Raw genomic sequence first — 15,231 nt, 5'->3', positions numbered from 1 at the left:
ACTGGTGCAGGGGGCAGGGGTTCAGGTTTCTGGATCATTGTGATCTCCTCTGCAGAAGGTACAACCTGTGCATTCGGGACGGGTTACACCTAAACCCAATAACCTTGTGGGCAGGTTTGCTACAGCTGTTCAGAAGGTTTTAAACTAATTTGGTAGGGGAATGGATATGGAGTGATAGGACTAAGGATGGGGTAGTTGGTTTACAAATAGAGGTAGTATGTAGCGAGATTGCTTGCAAGGGCAGACTAATGATAGGGAAAAATTGCAATCAGTCAGCAGGATGAGTTGCAACGTATTAAGCGGACAAGATGAAAATGGGTGATGAATACAGGACTGAAGGTGTTATATTTGAATGCACACAGTACAGGGAATGTAATGCCCTGGTTAAGATTGTGTTTTTACTGCTATGTTAACAGGCATTTCATTTTAGCACTTTTCTGCAAACGCAATGTATTCTGTTAGTTAAGTTTCAAAGACTAGTCAAAGGCTAGTTTGCTCAGCCTAGGAATGTTGTGTCAGCCAATCAAGGCGGGATGCCATGGAACATTCCAGAGAGCTGGGCGGGATCAGATTTCTGAAGGACAATGGTCTGGTTTGAGGTCTTTTGGGTTGTGGAGAAGAGCCCAAGAGAAGATGCTTGGAGGATCCCACCCGAAGGGGGGACCCTATTGTAAAAGGGCTTGGTGCAGACGAATGGTTCAAAGGAGGAAGTGCCAATACTGAGTTAGCCAGTTCGTTCAAAATGGTCTTTGACGGAAGTTTGAACTGTGGCTGGTGTCCTTCACGCAGAACGTGGGTTCAGTGTGTGAGCAATCAAAGCAAAGCGTCCTGACTACTTCCAGAATGAGCTCCAATGTTTACACATCTAGACTGGCTTAACTGTAATGGGCTCCTATTCTTTTTTTTTTAATCATTAACTGTTTGTTAAAGTTGAAATGTCTGTAAATGTACTTCCACTTTATTTTATCTTATGAGCCACAGTGAGATGGTTACTGGATTAAGGTAGATGAACTTGTCGCACAGTTAGAGATTGGCAGGTTTAACATTGTAGGCATCACAGAGTCAGTGATGCCTACTCGTGAACCATGGTAAATAAGCGAGGTCAAAGCCAATATAAAAACCAAAGCCGGGGGGGGGGGGCGGGGGGAGAGAATTTGAAGGAAATATTAGTGGGATGTTAGAGGATTAGGAAGTTATTAAAAACCGACAGAAGGCAACTAAAAAAGTCATTAAGGAAAAGTTGGAATCTGAAAGCAAGCTAGCTAATAATATTAAAGAGAACACCAAAAGATTCTTCAAACATATAAAGAGTTTTTAAAAGAGAGGCAAAAATGGCTAGTGAACTACTGGAGTGGTAGCAATGGGGAACAAGGAAATAGTGGATGAACTGAATAAGTATTTTGTGTCAATCTTCACTGCAGAAGACACCAGCAGTATGCTGTAAGTTTTGAGAGTGTCAAGAGGAAGAAATGAGAGAAGTTGCCATTACTAGGGAGAAGGTGTTTGGGAAACTGAAAGGTTTGTAGGTAGATAATTCACCAGAAACCAGATGGTGTACACCCCAGGGTTCTGAAAGAGGTGGCTGAAGAGACTATGGATCTTTCAAGAATCAATAGATTTTGGTAAGGTTCTGGAGGACTGGAAAATTGCAAATATCCCTCCACTTTTCAAGAAGGGAGAGAGGTAGAAGAAAGGAAATAATAGGCCAGTTAGTCTGACGTCAGTAGTTGGGAACTTGTTGGAGTCCATTGTTAAGGGGTTTTGGAGGCACATGATAAAATAGGCCAAGGTCAGCATGGTTTCCTCAAGGGAAAAGCTTGTCTGACAAATCTATTGAAATACTTCGAAGAAATAACAAGCAGGCTAGATGAAGGAGTATCTATAGATGCTGTGCACTTAGATTTGCAAAAGGCCTTTGATGAAGTGCTGCACAAGAGGCTGCTTAACAAGAGCACATGGTATTACAAGAAAGGTACTAGCATGGACAGAGCAATGGAAGAGGCAAAGAGTGGGAATAAAGGGAGCGTTTTCTGGTTTACTACCAGTGACTAGTAACACAGGGTCTGTGTTAGGACTGCTTCATTTTACGTTAAATGTCAATGATTTAGATGACGGAATCGGTGGCTTTTGGTCAAGTTTGTGGATGATACGAAGACAAGTGGAGGGGCAGGTAGTGCCGAAGAAGCAGGGAGATTGCAGAAGGACTTGGATTAAGAGAGCCGGTACAGAACAGGCAGATGGAATAGTGTCAGGAAGTATATGTCAGGCACTTTGGTAGAAGAAATAAATGCACAAACTATTTTCAAAATGGCAAGAAAATTCAAAAGTCCGAGATGCAAAGGGACTAGGGAATCCTCGTGCGGGATTCCCTAAAGGTTAATTTGCAGGTTGATTCCATCGTGAGGACAGCAAATGCAATGGTAACACTTATTTCAAGAGGATTAGAATGTAAAACAAGGATGTAACATTCAGGCTTTAAAAGGCTCTGGTAAGGCCTCAACTGGAGTACTGTGAGCAGTTTTGGACCTCTTTTCTGAAAAAGGATGTGCTGACATTGGAGACGGTTCAGAGGAGGATCACGAGAATGACTCTGGCAATGTAAGGCTTACCATACAAGAACCGATTGCTTACTCTGGGCCTATACTCACTGGAATTTAGAAGAACGAGGGGGATCTCATTGAAACCCGTCAAATGTTGAAAGGCCTTGATACAGTGGATGTGGAGAGGATGTTTCCTATAGTGGGGGAGTCTAGGACCAGAGGGCACAGCCTAAAAATAGAGGGACATCCATTTAGAATGGAGATGAGGAAGAATTTCTTTAGCTAGAAAGTGGACAATCTCTGGAATTCGTTGACACGGGCGGCTGCAGAGGTCAAATCATTGAGTATATTTAAGGTGGAGGTTGATAAGTTCTTGATTTGTCAGGGCATGAAAGGTTACGGGGAGAAAGCAGATTTGGACTGAGGGGGAAATGGATCAGACATGATGAAATATTGGAACAGAGTCAATGAGCCAAATGGCCTAATTCTACTCCTATACCTTCCACTCTTGTATTTACAAATCAAAGACTATCACTTACCATTTAGGACTATTATAATGCCTGCTCACCAACAGGATCTTCCCTTTAAATAGACTATTTTAAGCATTTTTTATAATCTGTACACTTTGTTGGAGCAAAATAATTCAAGTCTTATTCTGTCAAAAATTGTTTTTTTCTCCCTAATGTTAAATTCAAGCTCTTGGCTACCTTGTTGAACCTTTTTCACTTCAGTGAGGAAGCTGAGGCAGGACTCGTCATCTGGCAGTTCAAAGCAGCAGTGAGCCTGGTCTCCTTGTATATGGACCCGACATATCCCTAAGACAAGAATAATACATAAATAACTGGAAATATTGGCACAGAATAATAAACCTTTAATGAACATTGAAATTTGGGAAGCTAGCAAATTCATCATTTGTAGAATTAGGTCAGATAACCAAATCCCATTTTGACATTAATTGCAGTAAAGCAGCAAACCATAAAAGCATTTGGGAAGTAGGCTGAATTACTTTCCCAGATCTCCGGAGGTGAGAGTACCTGCTTTTTTTTTACCTCATTGCTTCCTACCACCAAGGGACCTAAATCTTCCTTTGCATTTCACCTGCATTTCCTCCAATCTTGCATATTGCATTTCGTGCTTACTATGTGGTCTGCTTTATGCTGGAGAAACCAAATGCAGAACATTTGCATTCAGTCCACAGGGTAATCTTAAGATTCCAACTACCAGTCACTTGAATTCCTTACCATTCTTACTCTGACTATGGCTTCCTGCATTGTTGCAAGGAGGCTTAACATTAGTTTGAAGAAGATGAGGTGCTGTTTTCTGGGACTTAATATTGAATGCATCAATTTCAGTTAACTCACTTTCTGTGTATAACAAAAATAGCCAGCTCTGCCATTGATTATCACTAACACTAATCGTTTTTCCTAAAGTATGCACTAAATCTTCAAGTTTAGGCCACAACAATCTAAGTGAGGTATACTAACCGAGAAAGAAAGCAGTCTCTAGTGATGAATTATATAGCTCAGAAGTCCCTATGCACCTGCAATCAACTGATCTATCCTAAGGAAGCAGGTAAAATATTAAGAGCAGAAAGAAGTATTTAAGTGAACGAGCTAAGCTAGTAGCACACAGAATACAGAGAATGAATTTTTCTTCTCACTTGTGGTAGTCCAATCCCCCTCAGTTGGAAATCCTCTTTTCCTAGATACATAAAGCAACAATTCAACTTTCAAGACCAAAAGAAAATCTCACTCAAAACTTTAACTTCTTCCCCACTCAGGGAAGATTCATTGTGTCTTGAATGCTTCAGTAACATAGCTCAATTTGTATTGTTTAGCAAAATAAAGTTGCCAAGTTTGACTTAGGCTAGCATTCAGATCATCTCTTCCCACCACTAAATAAGGGAAACGAGGGACTGCGATTCACTAATTTTCAACTTCACAGCTGCCACACATCATCACTTCTCAGTCTAAGATCAGGCAAAATAATTTTAAATGGGAAGCTGAGAATTCAGAGAAACTGTCTAATCTAGAAGAGATCTGAGCTTTGATACATCAATGATGAAAACATATTGTATAATAACATACACATGAGCAAGGAGAGAGATGGCATTGGTAGGTTGGCTGAGCAATTGGATGAGACGTATATAAAAACATGAAATCCTCCGGAAACTAACTAAGCAAATATCTGTCTTGAAATTCTGTTCGAAGGTATAGTTGTTAGATAATACAAGGGTTAATACTTCAAACAAATGTAATACTTCCAGTTCTACAACGAAATTTAGAAATTAGGTACTCACGTGTAAAAGGATCATCAATCAAAAGTGCCTCTTCAGCCTCTGAAAGTGAAACATTCTTGGGTTATGGTGAAGAATTTGACAATTTGTTGCATTAGGGTTGAGAGCTAAAATTTCTCATTGTAGTGATAGACAGTGCTGTTTAAACTTCTAAAAGTAGTTAAGGTTGGATTTTATTGATACAAGGCACCACAGGTCTTTTCCATCAATAATATGAGAAGTTGCATAAAAGTCCAAAGCTGGAAGGTTGAAGAATGATGAGGAAGAAAGATTAGGAGGAATAGCAAGATTAGGCTTTTAGTGGGCAGGAAGAAATGTGACAGCTAGGATTTTTAAACTCAATGTATTGTAGGACCAAGAATCAACAAACGTCAATAAGCGAATGTGTCTTGGGACAATTGAACGAAGGATGGCAGAGTAAGTTTCCAATAAATTAAGTCATTGTAAACTTAGGATTCTCTGTAGGGAACACACACAAGGATAATTGAAAAACTGAGTTCAAAAGTAACAAAAATATGGGTAAGAGCTTCATGCTAATAAAAGGCAAAGCAGCAAAAAAGCTTACATATGGAAGCCATTGGCCCTGAAGATAGTTGTTCTTTTGCTATTTAACCATATTGCCATACCATATCCATTTGAAGTAGTGGGTATGGTAAAACAATACAGGTGAATGGCAAAAGAACACATTTTAGACTGGGTACAAAACAGCTTTATTTTGGTCTTCCTGATTATTAATTGGAGAGACTTTAACTCATTTATTACACAGATATCCTAGTGCAGGAGTTCACAACCTTTTTTATGCCATGGACCACTACTATTAACTGATAGGTCTGTGGAGTCCAGTTTGAGAACCTGTCCTAAAGGAAATCCATTAACAGATATGATCATCAGGTTATCGACGATTCATGGATTAAGACTTGGCTTGGTGATAACTATGTTAAGAAAAGCACTAGCTGTATTGAAACTGAATTATACAGATACAGCTCAACAACAAACATCAAGGAGAGCAAAAAAGTTCGCTGGGAGAGCTGAGACATGCATGGTTAAGAAGTTAGATTTAGGGTGGTGGTGGTCAGAGTGAACTGATATGTCAAAATATGTTTTCTGAAAACAACCAAGACTGAGTTGTTTCAGCAGGAATACGTCCAAATATTAGATTAGACCAATGATGTATCAGATGTGCTCAAAAACATCTGGCTGGGAGCAACAGTGTTATGATGGTTTGTGGAGCTGAAAGTTAAGGAGCTGGCAATCTGACAACAACACTGAAGGAACTGAGAATCTCCTCCAAGCTTCCCGTGCTCTCAACAATTGATGGACCATGACCTGCATTTCTTGATGATATTGGAAAGCATTCCACCCATTGAGACAATACTGGCTGTAAGAGTAATTTCTATCATTTTACCTAGAACCCATTTTCTCCCACATGTCCATGAACTGTATCTTGATAGTCTTACTTTCCAGTGGTACTTGGGAGCAATTCACAGTGGATAATTAGACAACCAACTAGTACATCTTTTGGAAGCAAAAGGAAACTGGAGCACTTAGGGAAAATCCACGCAGTAAAATAGGCAGTATTGGAAGATAGGATTGAGCCTAGGTTGCTGAAACTGAAGCAGAGACACTATCTGTTGCATCAATGTGCTTCACAGGTGCTTCAGTTTCCTGATCCTATTGACATCAGAATTTCCAAAAGTTACGGAGAGTACCCACCATGAGTGATAAAGGCATAATCTCCCATTATGTTCAATGAATTCTGTTTCAAACCATGGATATAGTGTTTGGGAAATGAACCTGCATTGCACAACATCTTCATGCAATATCAAATACTTTTACTCAAAACCTAATCACATTTATGCCTAAGGGTCGCCAGGAACATGCATTAACAGTAAACAGTGGGTAACATGGATCTTGCCGTCACTTGTGTAAAACTCTCTTGTGCATTTAATGGTCATAATTGGCACTGATCAGTCACACTGAAGATGAACTTAAGCAGAAGGCAAGGCGTGATTTGTCTTTAACAGGGAACAAACCTGCCTTTATTGATGCAGAGTTCAATCATCTTGCACTTGAGTCTACTTTTAAGTAATTTCTTGAGTCTTCATTCCCACTCCAACCCCTCTGTACTGATGGCTTTAATGGCCCCACTCCCATGGCTGCCACTATCTCTAAGCACTACCTCATCAACTGACTGCACATTGGGCTTCCCCTCCTGTGGGGTTACATCCTCTGATACAACGGTATCCTCTGAATTCTGGCCAACTCCTCTTTATCCTGTGGTCCTCTCCTTCACCTTTCCACTTTAATTCATGACTATCTAACTTCTTTAATTCCCAGTGACGTGGACACACATTTTCAACTGCATTATCATTTCTCAGCTGATCTTTCCTCTCACAGCTTTTACTCACAGCATAGAATAGAATAGTGATTTAGAGCAAGAATTCCTGATAGCTGTAGACAATAAAGTAATAAGAATAAAAGGATCACTGCTGAAGATTTGTCCCACTGCTTCAAGTCGATTTTCTGCCAAAATAGCTAAAATAATTTATTGAAGTACAAGAAATTCCCTAGAAAATGAGTAGGGGGTTAAATTTTGTATTTCCTTTCCTTTTTTCTCATGAATTAAGGCTCTGGTTTACACTCAGCAGCTGCCCAACAACTTGGCTGAAGCCATGAGAGAATAGTAAGCTCACATCCTACTTCCCCACATTATGGTCCAGCACACTTAATCACACAAAAAAGCATCATTTCCAAATTATTTACAATTTTATATTACAAATGAGAGACAAGCTCATTAAAATTATTATAGATGCAGTAATATTTTCCATCAGATAAATACCAAACTATAAAAGGAACATTTGGTGTAAAGATTTCTCATGGTTGCTTTTTCTCATACCTTGTATAATGCGAAACTGGTTATTAATCGGGATCACAGTCTGACGAGCAGTAGTTCCATCATTTGCTTCCAGAATTGTAGAGATGGATAAACTGAAATAACAAGATTCACCACCAAATAAACCATTAACTAACTGCAACCAGTTCATAATCAATTCATATTAACAGCACTGTAAAAGAGAAAATTGATGCTTTGCAAGCCAAGACAAGCTTTAATCCTGCAATACCATAACGTTTATTTATAGGCCTGTCATTTACATCCAAATTTCATATTTTCTATACTTGAAAGCATGATGAAAAAGTTATAAAATGCAGAATGCATTTAATTACTGAAAATTTACATGTAGGGATCTATTATAACCATGACAAAATGGTAAAAAAGAGAAAAAGAGAGCTTGAATTAATTCAAAGTTGCTGGTGAACGCAGCAGGCCAAGCAGCATCTCTAGGAAGAGACGCAGTCGACGTTTCAGGCCGAGACCCTTCGTCAGGACTAACTGAAGGAAGAGTGAGTAAGGGATTTGAAAGCTGGAGGGGGAGGGGGAGATGCAAAATGATAGGAGAAGACAGGAGGGGGAGGGGTTGAATTAATTCTTCAGTTACAAAAAGTTTTGCTGGTTTTTGGCAAAGATGATACTGCAACTTTTTAAGATCACTTACAAACACTAACTACAACAGTTCTGTTCAGACTGATTACATTTGTGGGAATATTCACTTCAAAAAATGGATCAAACTGATGCTATATAATACATAGATGCTATTAATGGTTTGGATCAAGATAGTTTTACTCATAGATAATAAGAAACCTGATCAGCTCCTGTGGGACAATTTTTCAAAAGGATTTTAAGTCCAAATGACTTCACAGATTACATCCAATGCATGAATAACAGTAAACCAGTCATTTGAGCCCAATTATGTTGTCTCCATGTAAGACCATGAAAATAAAGTTATAATTTTATTAGCACAAAGTTACAGCTGAACTTCAGCTGATGTTCAGGATATTGATGACCGCTGATGCAAATCCTGAGGGCTTTTACAAACTGGTTCATAGGTTTAATAGATTTCTTACTTCATTTGGATTTCAGGTTTCTGAACTAGCAAAAATATATCTACAGCTGAAATAATTATGAAAATAGCATTAAAGGCTAATTAGATAATAAATCCATATTGAGTCTTCCTGTTTGGAATACGATAAAAAAAATCAAAACAGAAGCAATGGTTAAACAAGTGATACAAATAAAAAACATTTCATGTAATCATAAATTTAATAGGAAACATGACTATTAAGCAAAAGCTTGGGGCAATAAACCAGCTGTGCACATCTGGACCTCAATTTGATGTATTCTGTTAGAGAATCAGAAATTGCATTAGTTTAACTTCTGCTCCATTTAAGCACATATTCATATATTCCAATCATTTTTTCCTCTTTGTTTTGAACCACATTGTCAAAAGATGACCTATACCCTTTGTAAGTTATAAATAGTGTCTAATATTGTTTCCCATCTCCGAAAAGATTCAAACCCAGCCATTCTTCACTGCAGACTACTGTTCAGATTTTTAAAAATATATCTTGATATCCAAGTGCACTCTAAATTACTTATGCATAGTCCTCATCAACTTCTCAAGTTAAATAATACATTTAAATAATACCATAAAATGGTAGTTACCAAGAAGCAATTCATGTTTAGTTCTGCAAGGCATCATCCATTAATTATCTACACTGGCAAAGGTAGGTTGCTTGAGGCCATATATTTCATGTGGGAATTACTTTTATTCTGTTGCGTCCTTTTTCCCGGTATCTTTTGTATGTTCTGTTTCCTCTCCGGGTTCGTGGGTCGAGCCTATCGTCAATCCCCCTCGATGTGGGTTGACTTTAGGATTTATGGAGTCTATTATTAACTTTGTCTCCTGGAATACTAACGGTCTTAATCATCCTATTAAAAGGAAAAAAGTTTTTAAAGTGTTCCGGAGACTTAAAGCACAAATTTTATTTTTATAAGAGACCCATGTACGGAGGGGGGACAGACTACGTTTTTTTAAATTCTGGAAGGGACAACAATTTCATTCGAACTCCAATGCTAAGATTCGAGGCGTCTCTATTTTTATAGATTCCTCAGTTACTTTTATACAACAGGATATTATTTCTGATCCGAATGGTAGATTTTTATTGGTTAGTGGTTTACTATTTAATAAAAAAGTAGTTTTGGTTAATGTTTATGCTCCTAATATGGATTGTCCGGAATTTTATAAATCATTGTTTAATCAGTTTCCGAATTTGAACGAGTTTTCATTGATCTGGGGAGGAGATCTTAATACCTGTTTGTCTCCAGCTTTGGACCGTTCGGCTCCTTTACGGACTTTACCTAATAAATCTGCAACTTTGATTAACTTTTTCCTTTCTGATTCTGGGTCGACGGACATTTGGCGTTTTCTGCATCCTCAAGAAAAAGATTTTTCCTTCTTTTCACATGTTCATCATTCCTATTCAAGAATTGATTATTTTTTTATTGATTCTCGTCTTATTCCTTCAGTGATTAAATGTGATTATGATTCTATAACCATTTCGGATCATGCTCCACTTAAGCTTTCTATTAAAATTATGGCCAATATACAAAATAATAGACAATGGCGTTTTAATTCGCTGTTGCTTCAGGATTCGGACTTTGTTAACTTTATGAATGAACAGATTGAGCTTTTTTTTTACAATTAATCATACAGAGGATATTTCGGTTAACACTCTTTGGGACACTTTTAAAGCCTATATTCGCGGTCAGATTATTTCGTATTCTGCTGCTTTGAGGAAGAAACAGAAACAACAGGAATTCTACAGATGCTGGAAATTCAAGCAACATACATCAAAGTTGCTGGTGAACGCAGCAGGCCAAGCAGCATCTATAGGAAGAGGCGCAGTCGACGTTTCAGGCCGAGACCCTTCGTCAGGACTAACTGAAGGAAGAGTGAGTAAGGGATTTGAAAGCTGGAGGGGGAGGGGGAGATGCAAAATGATAGGAGAAGACAGGAGGGGGAGGGATAGAGCCGAGAGCTGGACAGGTGATAGGCAAAAGGGGATACGAGAGGATCATGGGACAGGAGGCCTAGGGAGAAAGACGGGGGGGGGTTGACCCAGAGGATGGGCAAGAGGTATATTCAGAGGGACAGAGGGAGAAAAAGGAGAGTGAGAGAAAGAATGTGTGCATAAAAAGGAGTAACAGCTGGGGTACGAGGGGGAGGTGGGGCCTAGCGGAAGTTAGAGAAGTCAATGTTCATGCCATCAGGTTGGAGGCTACCCAGACGGAATATAAGGTGTTGTTCCTCCAACCTGAGTGTGGCTTCATCTTTACAGTAGAGGAGGCCGTGGATAGACATGTCAGAATGGGAATGGGATGTGGAATTAAAATGTGTGGCCACTGGGAGATCCTGCTTTCTCTGGCGGACAGAGCGTAGATGTTCAGCAAAGCGGTCTCCCAGTCTGCGTCGGGTCTCGCCAATATATAAAAGGCCACATCGGGAGCACCGGACGCAGTATATCACCCCAGTCGACTCACAGGTGAAGTGATGCCTCACCTGGAAGGACTGTTTGGGGCCCTGAATGGTGGTAAGGGAGGAAGTGTAAGGGCATGTGTAGCACTTGTTCCGCTTACACGGATAAGTGCCAGGAGGGAGATCAGTGGGGAGGGATGGGGGGGACGAATAGACAAGGGAGTTGTGTAGGGAGCGATCCCTGCGGAAAGCAGAGAGAGTGGGGGAGGGAAAGATGTGCTTAGTGGTGGGATCCCGTTGGAGGTGGCGGAAGTTACGGAGAATAATATGTTGGACCCGGAGGCTGGTGGGGTGGTAGGTGAGGACCAGGGGAACCCTATTCCTAGTGGGGTGGTGGGAGGATGGAGTGAGAGCAGATGTACGTGAAATGGAGGAGATGCGTTTAAGAGCAGAGTTGATAGTGGAGGAAGGGAAGCCCCTTTCTTTAAAAAATGAAGACATCTCCCTCGTCCTAGAATGAAAAGCCTCATCCTGAGAGCAGATGCGGCAGAGACGGAGGAATTGCGAGAAGGGGATGGCGTTTTTGCAAGAGACAGGGTGAGAAGAGGAATAGTCCAGATAGCTGTGAGAGTCAGTAGGCTTATAGTAGATATCAGTGGATAAGCTGTCTCCAGAGACAGAGACAGAAAGATCTAGAAAGGGGAGGGAGGTGTCGGAAATAGACCAGGTAAACTTGAGGGCAGGGTGAAAGTTGGAGGCAAAGTTAATAAAGTCAACGAGTTCTGCATGCGTGCAGGAAGCAGCGCCAATGCAGTCGTCGATATAGCGAAGGAAAAGTGGGGGACAGATACCAGAATAGGCAGGAGGAGATGGCAATTGTGGACAAGATTAAAGAAATTGATAAGAAATATGTTATGGCTCCTTCTCAGGAGTTATACAAACAAAGAACTGAACTTCAAATGGAACACAGTTTATTACTCTCGTCCTCGATTGTAAACCAATTAAAGAAAACAAGAAGTGAATTTTATGTTCACAGTGACAAAATTGGCAAGCTGCTGGCTAATCAATTGAAATCTAATTATGTTAAATCTCAAATCAATCAGATTTATAACCAAAATGATCGATTGATACTGGATCATGTGGGGATTAATCAAATCTTTTGTGATTTTTATTCTTCTTTATATCAATCAGAGTCTCCTCGAGATTCTAAATATATGAATGATTTTTTAGATAAGTTAGACTTCCCTAAGATTTCACAGGATATGTCTTCTATATTAGATACTTCCATTACTATGGATGAGATTAAGAATGTTATTTTTTCTATGAATCTGGGGAAAGCTCCTGGCCTGGATGGGTTTACTGTTGAATTTTATAAATGTTTTGCTTCTTTATTGATCCCTTGGCTCTGTAGGGTCTTTGAGGCTTCTCTGAAACTTGGTAAACTTCCTGAATCTTTTAATAGAGCGTCAATTTCTTTAATACTAAAGAAGGATAAAGACCCTGCTCAATGTGCATCTTATAGACCAATATCTTTATTAAATGTTGATTCTAAAGTTTTTTCTAAGTTATTAGCAAATAGACTAGAAAAAGTACTTCCTTCTATTATTTCGGAAGACCAAACGGGTTTTATTAAAGGTCGTTACTCTTTTTATAATATTCGTACATTGTTAAATATCGTTTATACTCCCTCACAAAATGTTCCTGAGTGTGTTATTTCTTTAGACGCCGAGAAAGCTTTTGATAGAGTAGAATGGCCCTATTTATTTAAGGTGCTTGAAATGTTTAATTTTAGCTTGAAATTTATATCCTGGATTAAACTGTTATATCATTCCCCTGTAGCCTCGGTCCGTACTAACTCTTTAAACTCACCTTTTTTTCCTCTCTTTCGAGGTACTCGACAAGGCTGTCCTCTTAGTCCCCTATTATTTGATATTGCATTAGAACCTCTTGCAATTGCCATTCGAGAATCTTCAAATATTACTGGGATAACTCGGGGATTAAAGTCCCATAAATTATCACTCTATGCTGATGATTTACTGTTATATATTTCTAATCCTGAGAAATCCATTCCTGCTGTTTTAGAGTTATTAGCACAATTTGGTTTTTTTTCAGGTTATAAATTAAATCTTAGTAAGAGTGAACTCTTTCCGATTAATAAACATCTTCCCTTATATTATAAATTTCCATTTAAATTGATTGATAATTATTTTTCTTATCTTGGGATTAAAATTACTTGTAAATATAAAGATTTATTTAAGATTAACTTTTTACCATTAATAGACCATATTACTCAACTTTCATCTAAATGGTTTCCCTTATATTTAACTTTGATTGGTCGTATTAATGCAGTTAAGATGTTTTTTTTGCCAAAATTTTTATATGTGTTTCAGGCATTACCAATTTTTGTTCCAAAATCTTTCTTTGATAAAGTTGACTCTAAAATTTCTTCATTTATTTGGCAGAATAAGAATCCGAGACTGGGTAAAATACATTTACAGAAAGCTAAGAGAGATGGAGGTTTAGCATTACCTAACTTTAGATTCTATTATTGGGCTATTAATATTCGACATATGAAATTTTGGTTACTTGATCAGGATATACTATCTATTCCTAAATGGGTAGCATTGGAACTACAATCTGTTCAGGGTTATACACTTGGCTCTATTTTAGGTTCCTCTCTCCCTTTTGATTCGAAACACCTTAAGCAGGTCTTTAACCCGATAGTTAAATATGCTTTGCGCATTTGGTTTCAATTCAGAAAATTTTTTGATCTTAATCAATTCGGGTTAGCGATTCCTATTTTAGGTAACATATTTTTTCCTCCCTCTTTTACGGATCGCGCTTTTCAAACCTGGAAGACTAAGGGTATTTTACGGTTTTTGGATTTATTTTTAGATGGTTCCCTTATGTCTTTTGAACAATTATCTAATAAATATAATTTATCAAGAATACATTTTTTTAGATATTTACAAGTTAGAAATTTCCTAAGTACTATACTTTCTTCCTTTCCAATGCTTCCTCCTACATATATTTTAGATTCGATAATTAACCTCAATCCATGTCAGAAAGGTGCATCGGCTATGATTTATAATATTATTATGAAACTTAGGAAAGCTCCATTTGATAAGATTAGGGTAGATTGGGAACAGGAATTGGGGCTTACCATTTCTGTGGATGATTGGGGGCAGATTTTACAATTAGTTAATACTTCCTCTATTTGTGCTAAACATTCCCTAATTCAATTTAAAGTGGTTCATAGAGCACATATGTCCAAAGATAAGTTAGCGCGTTTTTACTCGCATATTAATCCTTTTTGTGATAGATGTTCAGAGCAGATAGCCTCTTTAACTCATATGTTTTGGTCTTGTCCTACTTTGGAAACTTTTTGGAGAGATATTTTTAATATTATTTCTAAGGTATTGAATATAGATATCTCTCCTCACCCTATTACTGCTATCTTTGGACTACCCAAAATTTCTAGTAATCTTTCCCCTTCAGCCCGTAGAATGATCGCATTTCTTACTTTAATGGCGAAAAGATGTATTTTACAACATTGGAAAGAGCTTAATGCTCCAACTACCTTTTTTTGGTTCTCTCAGACGATTTTATGTTTGAATCTGGAGAAAATTAGAAGTAACCTTTATGATTCTTCATTTAAATTTGAACAGATTTGGGGACCTTTTATTCGATATTTTCATTTAATGTAATATATACCCTTCTTGTTTTTTTTTCACCGTTTTTAATGGAGGTCGGGATTGAGGACGTGATTTTAAGTTTAACTCTGTTTGGTTTTAAGTTAGCCCATTGCTTTGCTTTGCTTTTAGTTAGTTGCACGGTTGGGGTTTTTTTTTTTTCTTTTTTTTTCCATTGATATATATATAAAATTTAGTATACTATTATGTTATCTTGGTTTTTTATGTTTAAATTACATTGTTTGTAGTATTTTTTTTGGTATTGATACCTTCTGGAATTTTATTATATTTTAACATTGTATTAATGTTTATATGGTTTACCTTTTTGT

At 38.2% G+C, this 15,231-nt stretch overlaps 1 protein-coding gene across 4 annotated transcripts in view; it reads right to left on the bottom strand.

Moving 5' to 3' along the window:
• The window catches only part of ocrl (OCRL inositol polyphosphate-5-phosphatase), a 116,280-nt gene that overhangs the window by 70,307 nt on the left and 30,742 nt on the right, over window positions 1-15,231 (bottom strand). For all 4 annotated transcript variants that reach the window (XM_063060747.1, XM_063060748.1, XM_063060750.1 and 1 more), the window contains 3 exons: window positions 7,733-7,824; window positions 4,840-4,878; window positions 3,248-3,355 (listed from right to left, as the gene is read on the bottom strand). In XM_063060747.1, the coding sequence (XP_062916817.1) occupies window positions 3,248-3,355; window positions 4,840-4,878; window positions 7,733-7,824 (239 nt within the window). The remainder of the gene's footprint in view (window positions 1-3,247; window positions 3,356-4,839; window positions 4,879-7,732; window positions 7,825-15,231) is intronic.

Source organism: Mobula hypostoma, chromosome 10 (assembly GCF_963921235.1).
Source record: "Mobula hypostoma chromosome 10, sMobHyp1.1, whole genome shotgun sequence".
NCBI classification, from domain to species: domain Eukaryota; kingdom Metazoa; phylum Chordata; class Chondrichthyes; order Myliobatiformes; family Myliobatidae; genus Mobula; species Mobula hypostoma.
Note: the sequence above shows the minus strand (reverse complement) of the source record. Positions and strands in the feature narration are given on the sequence as shown.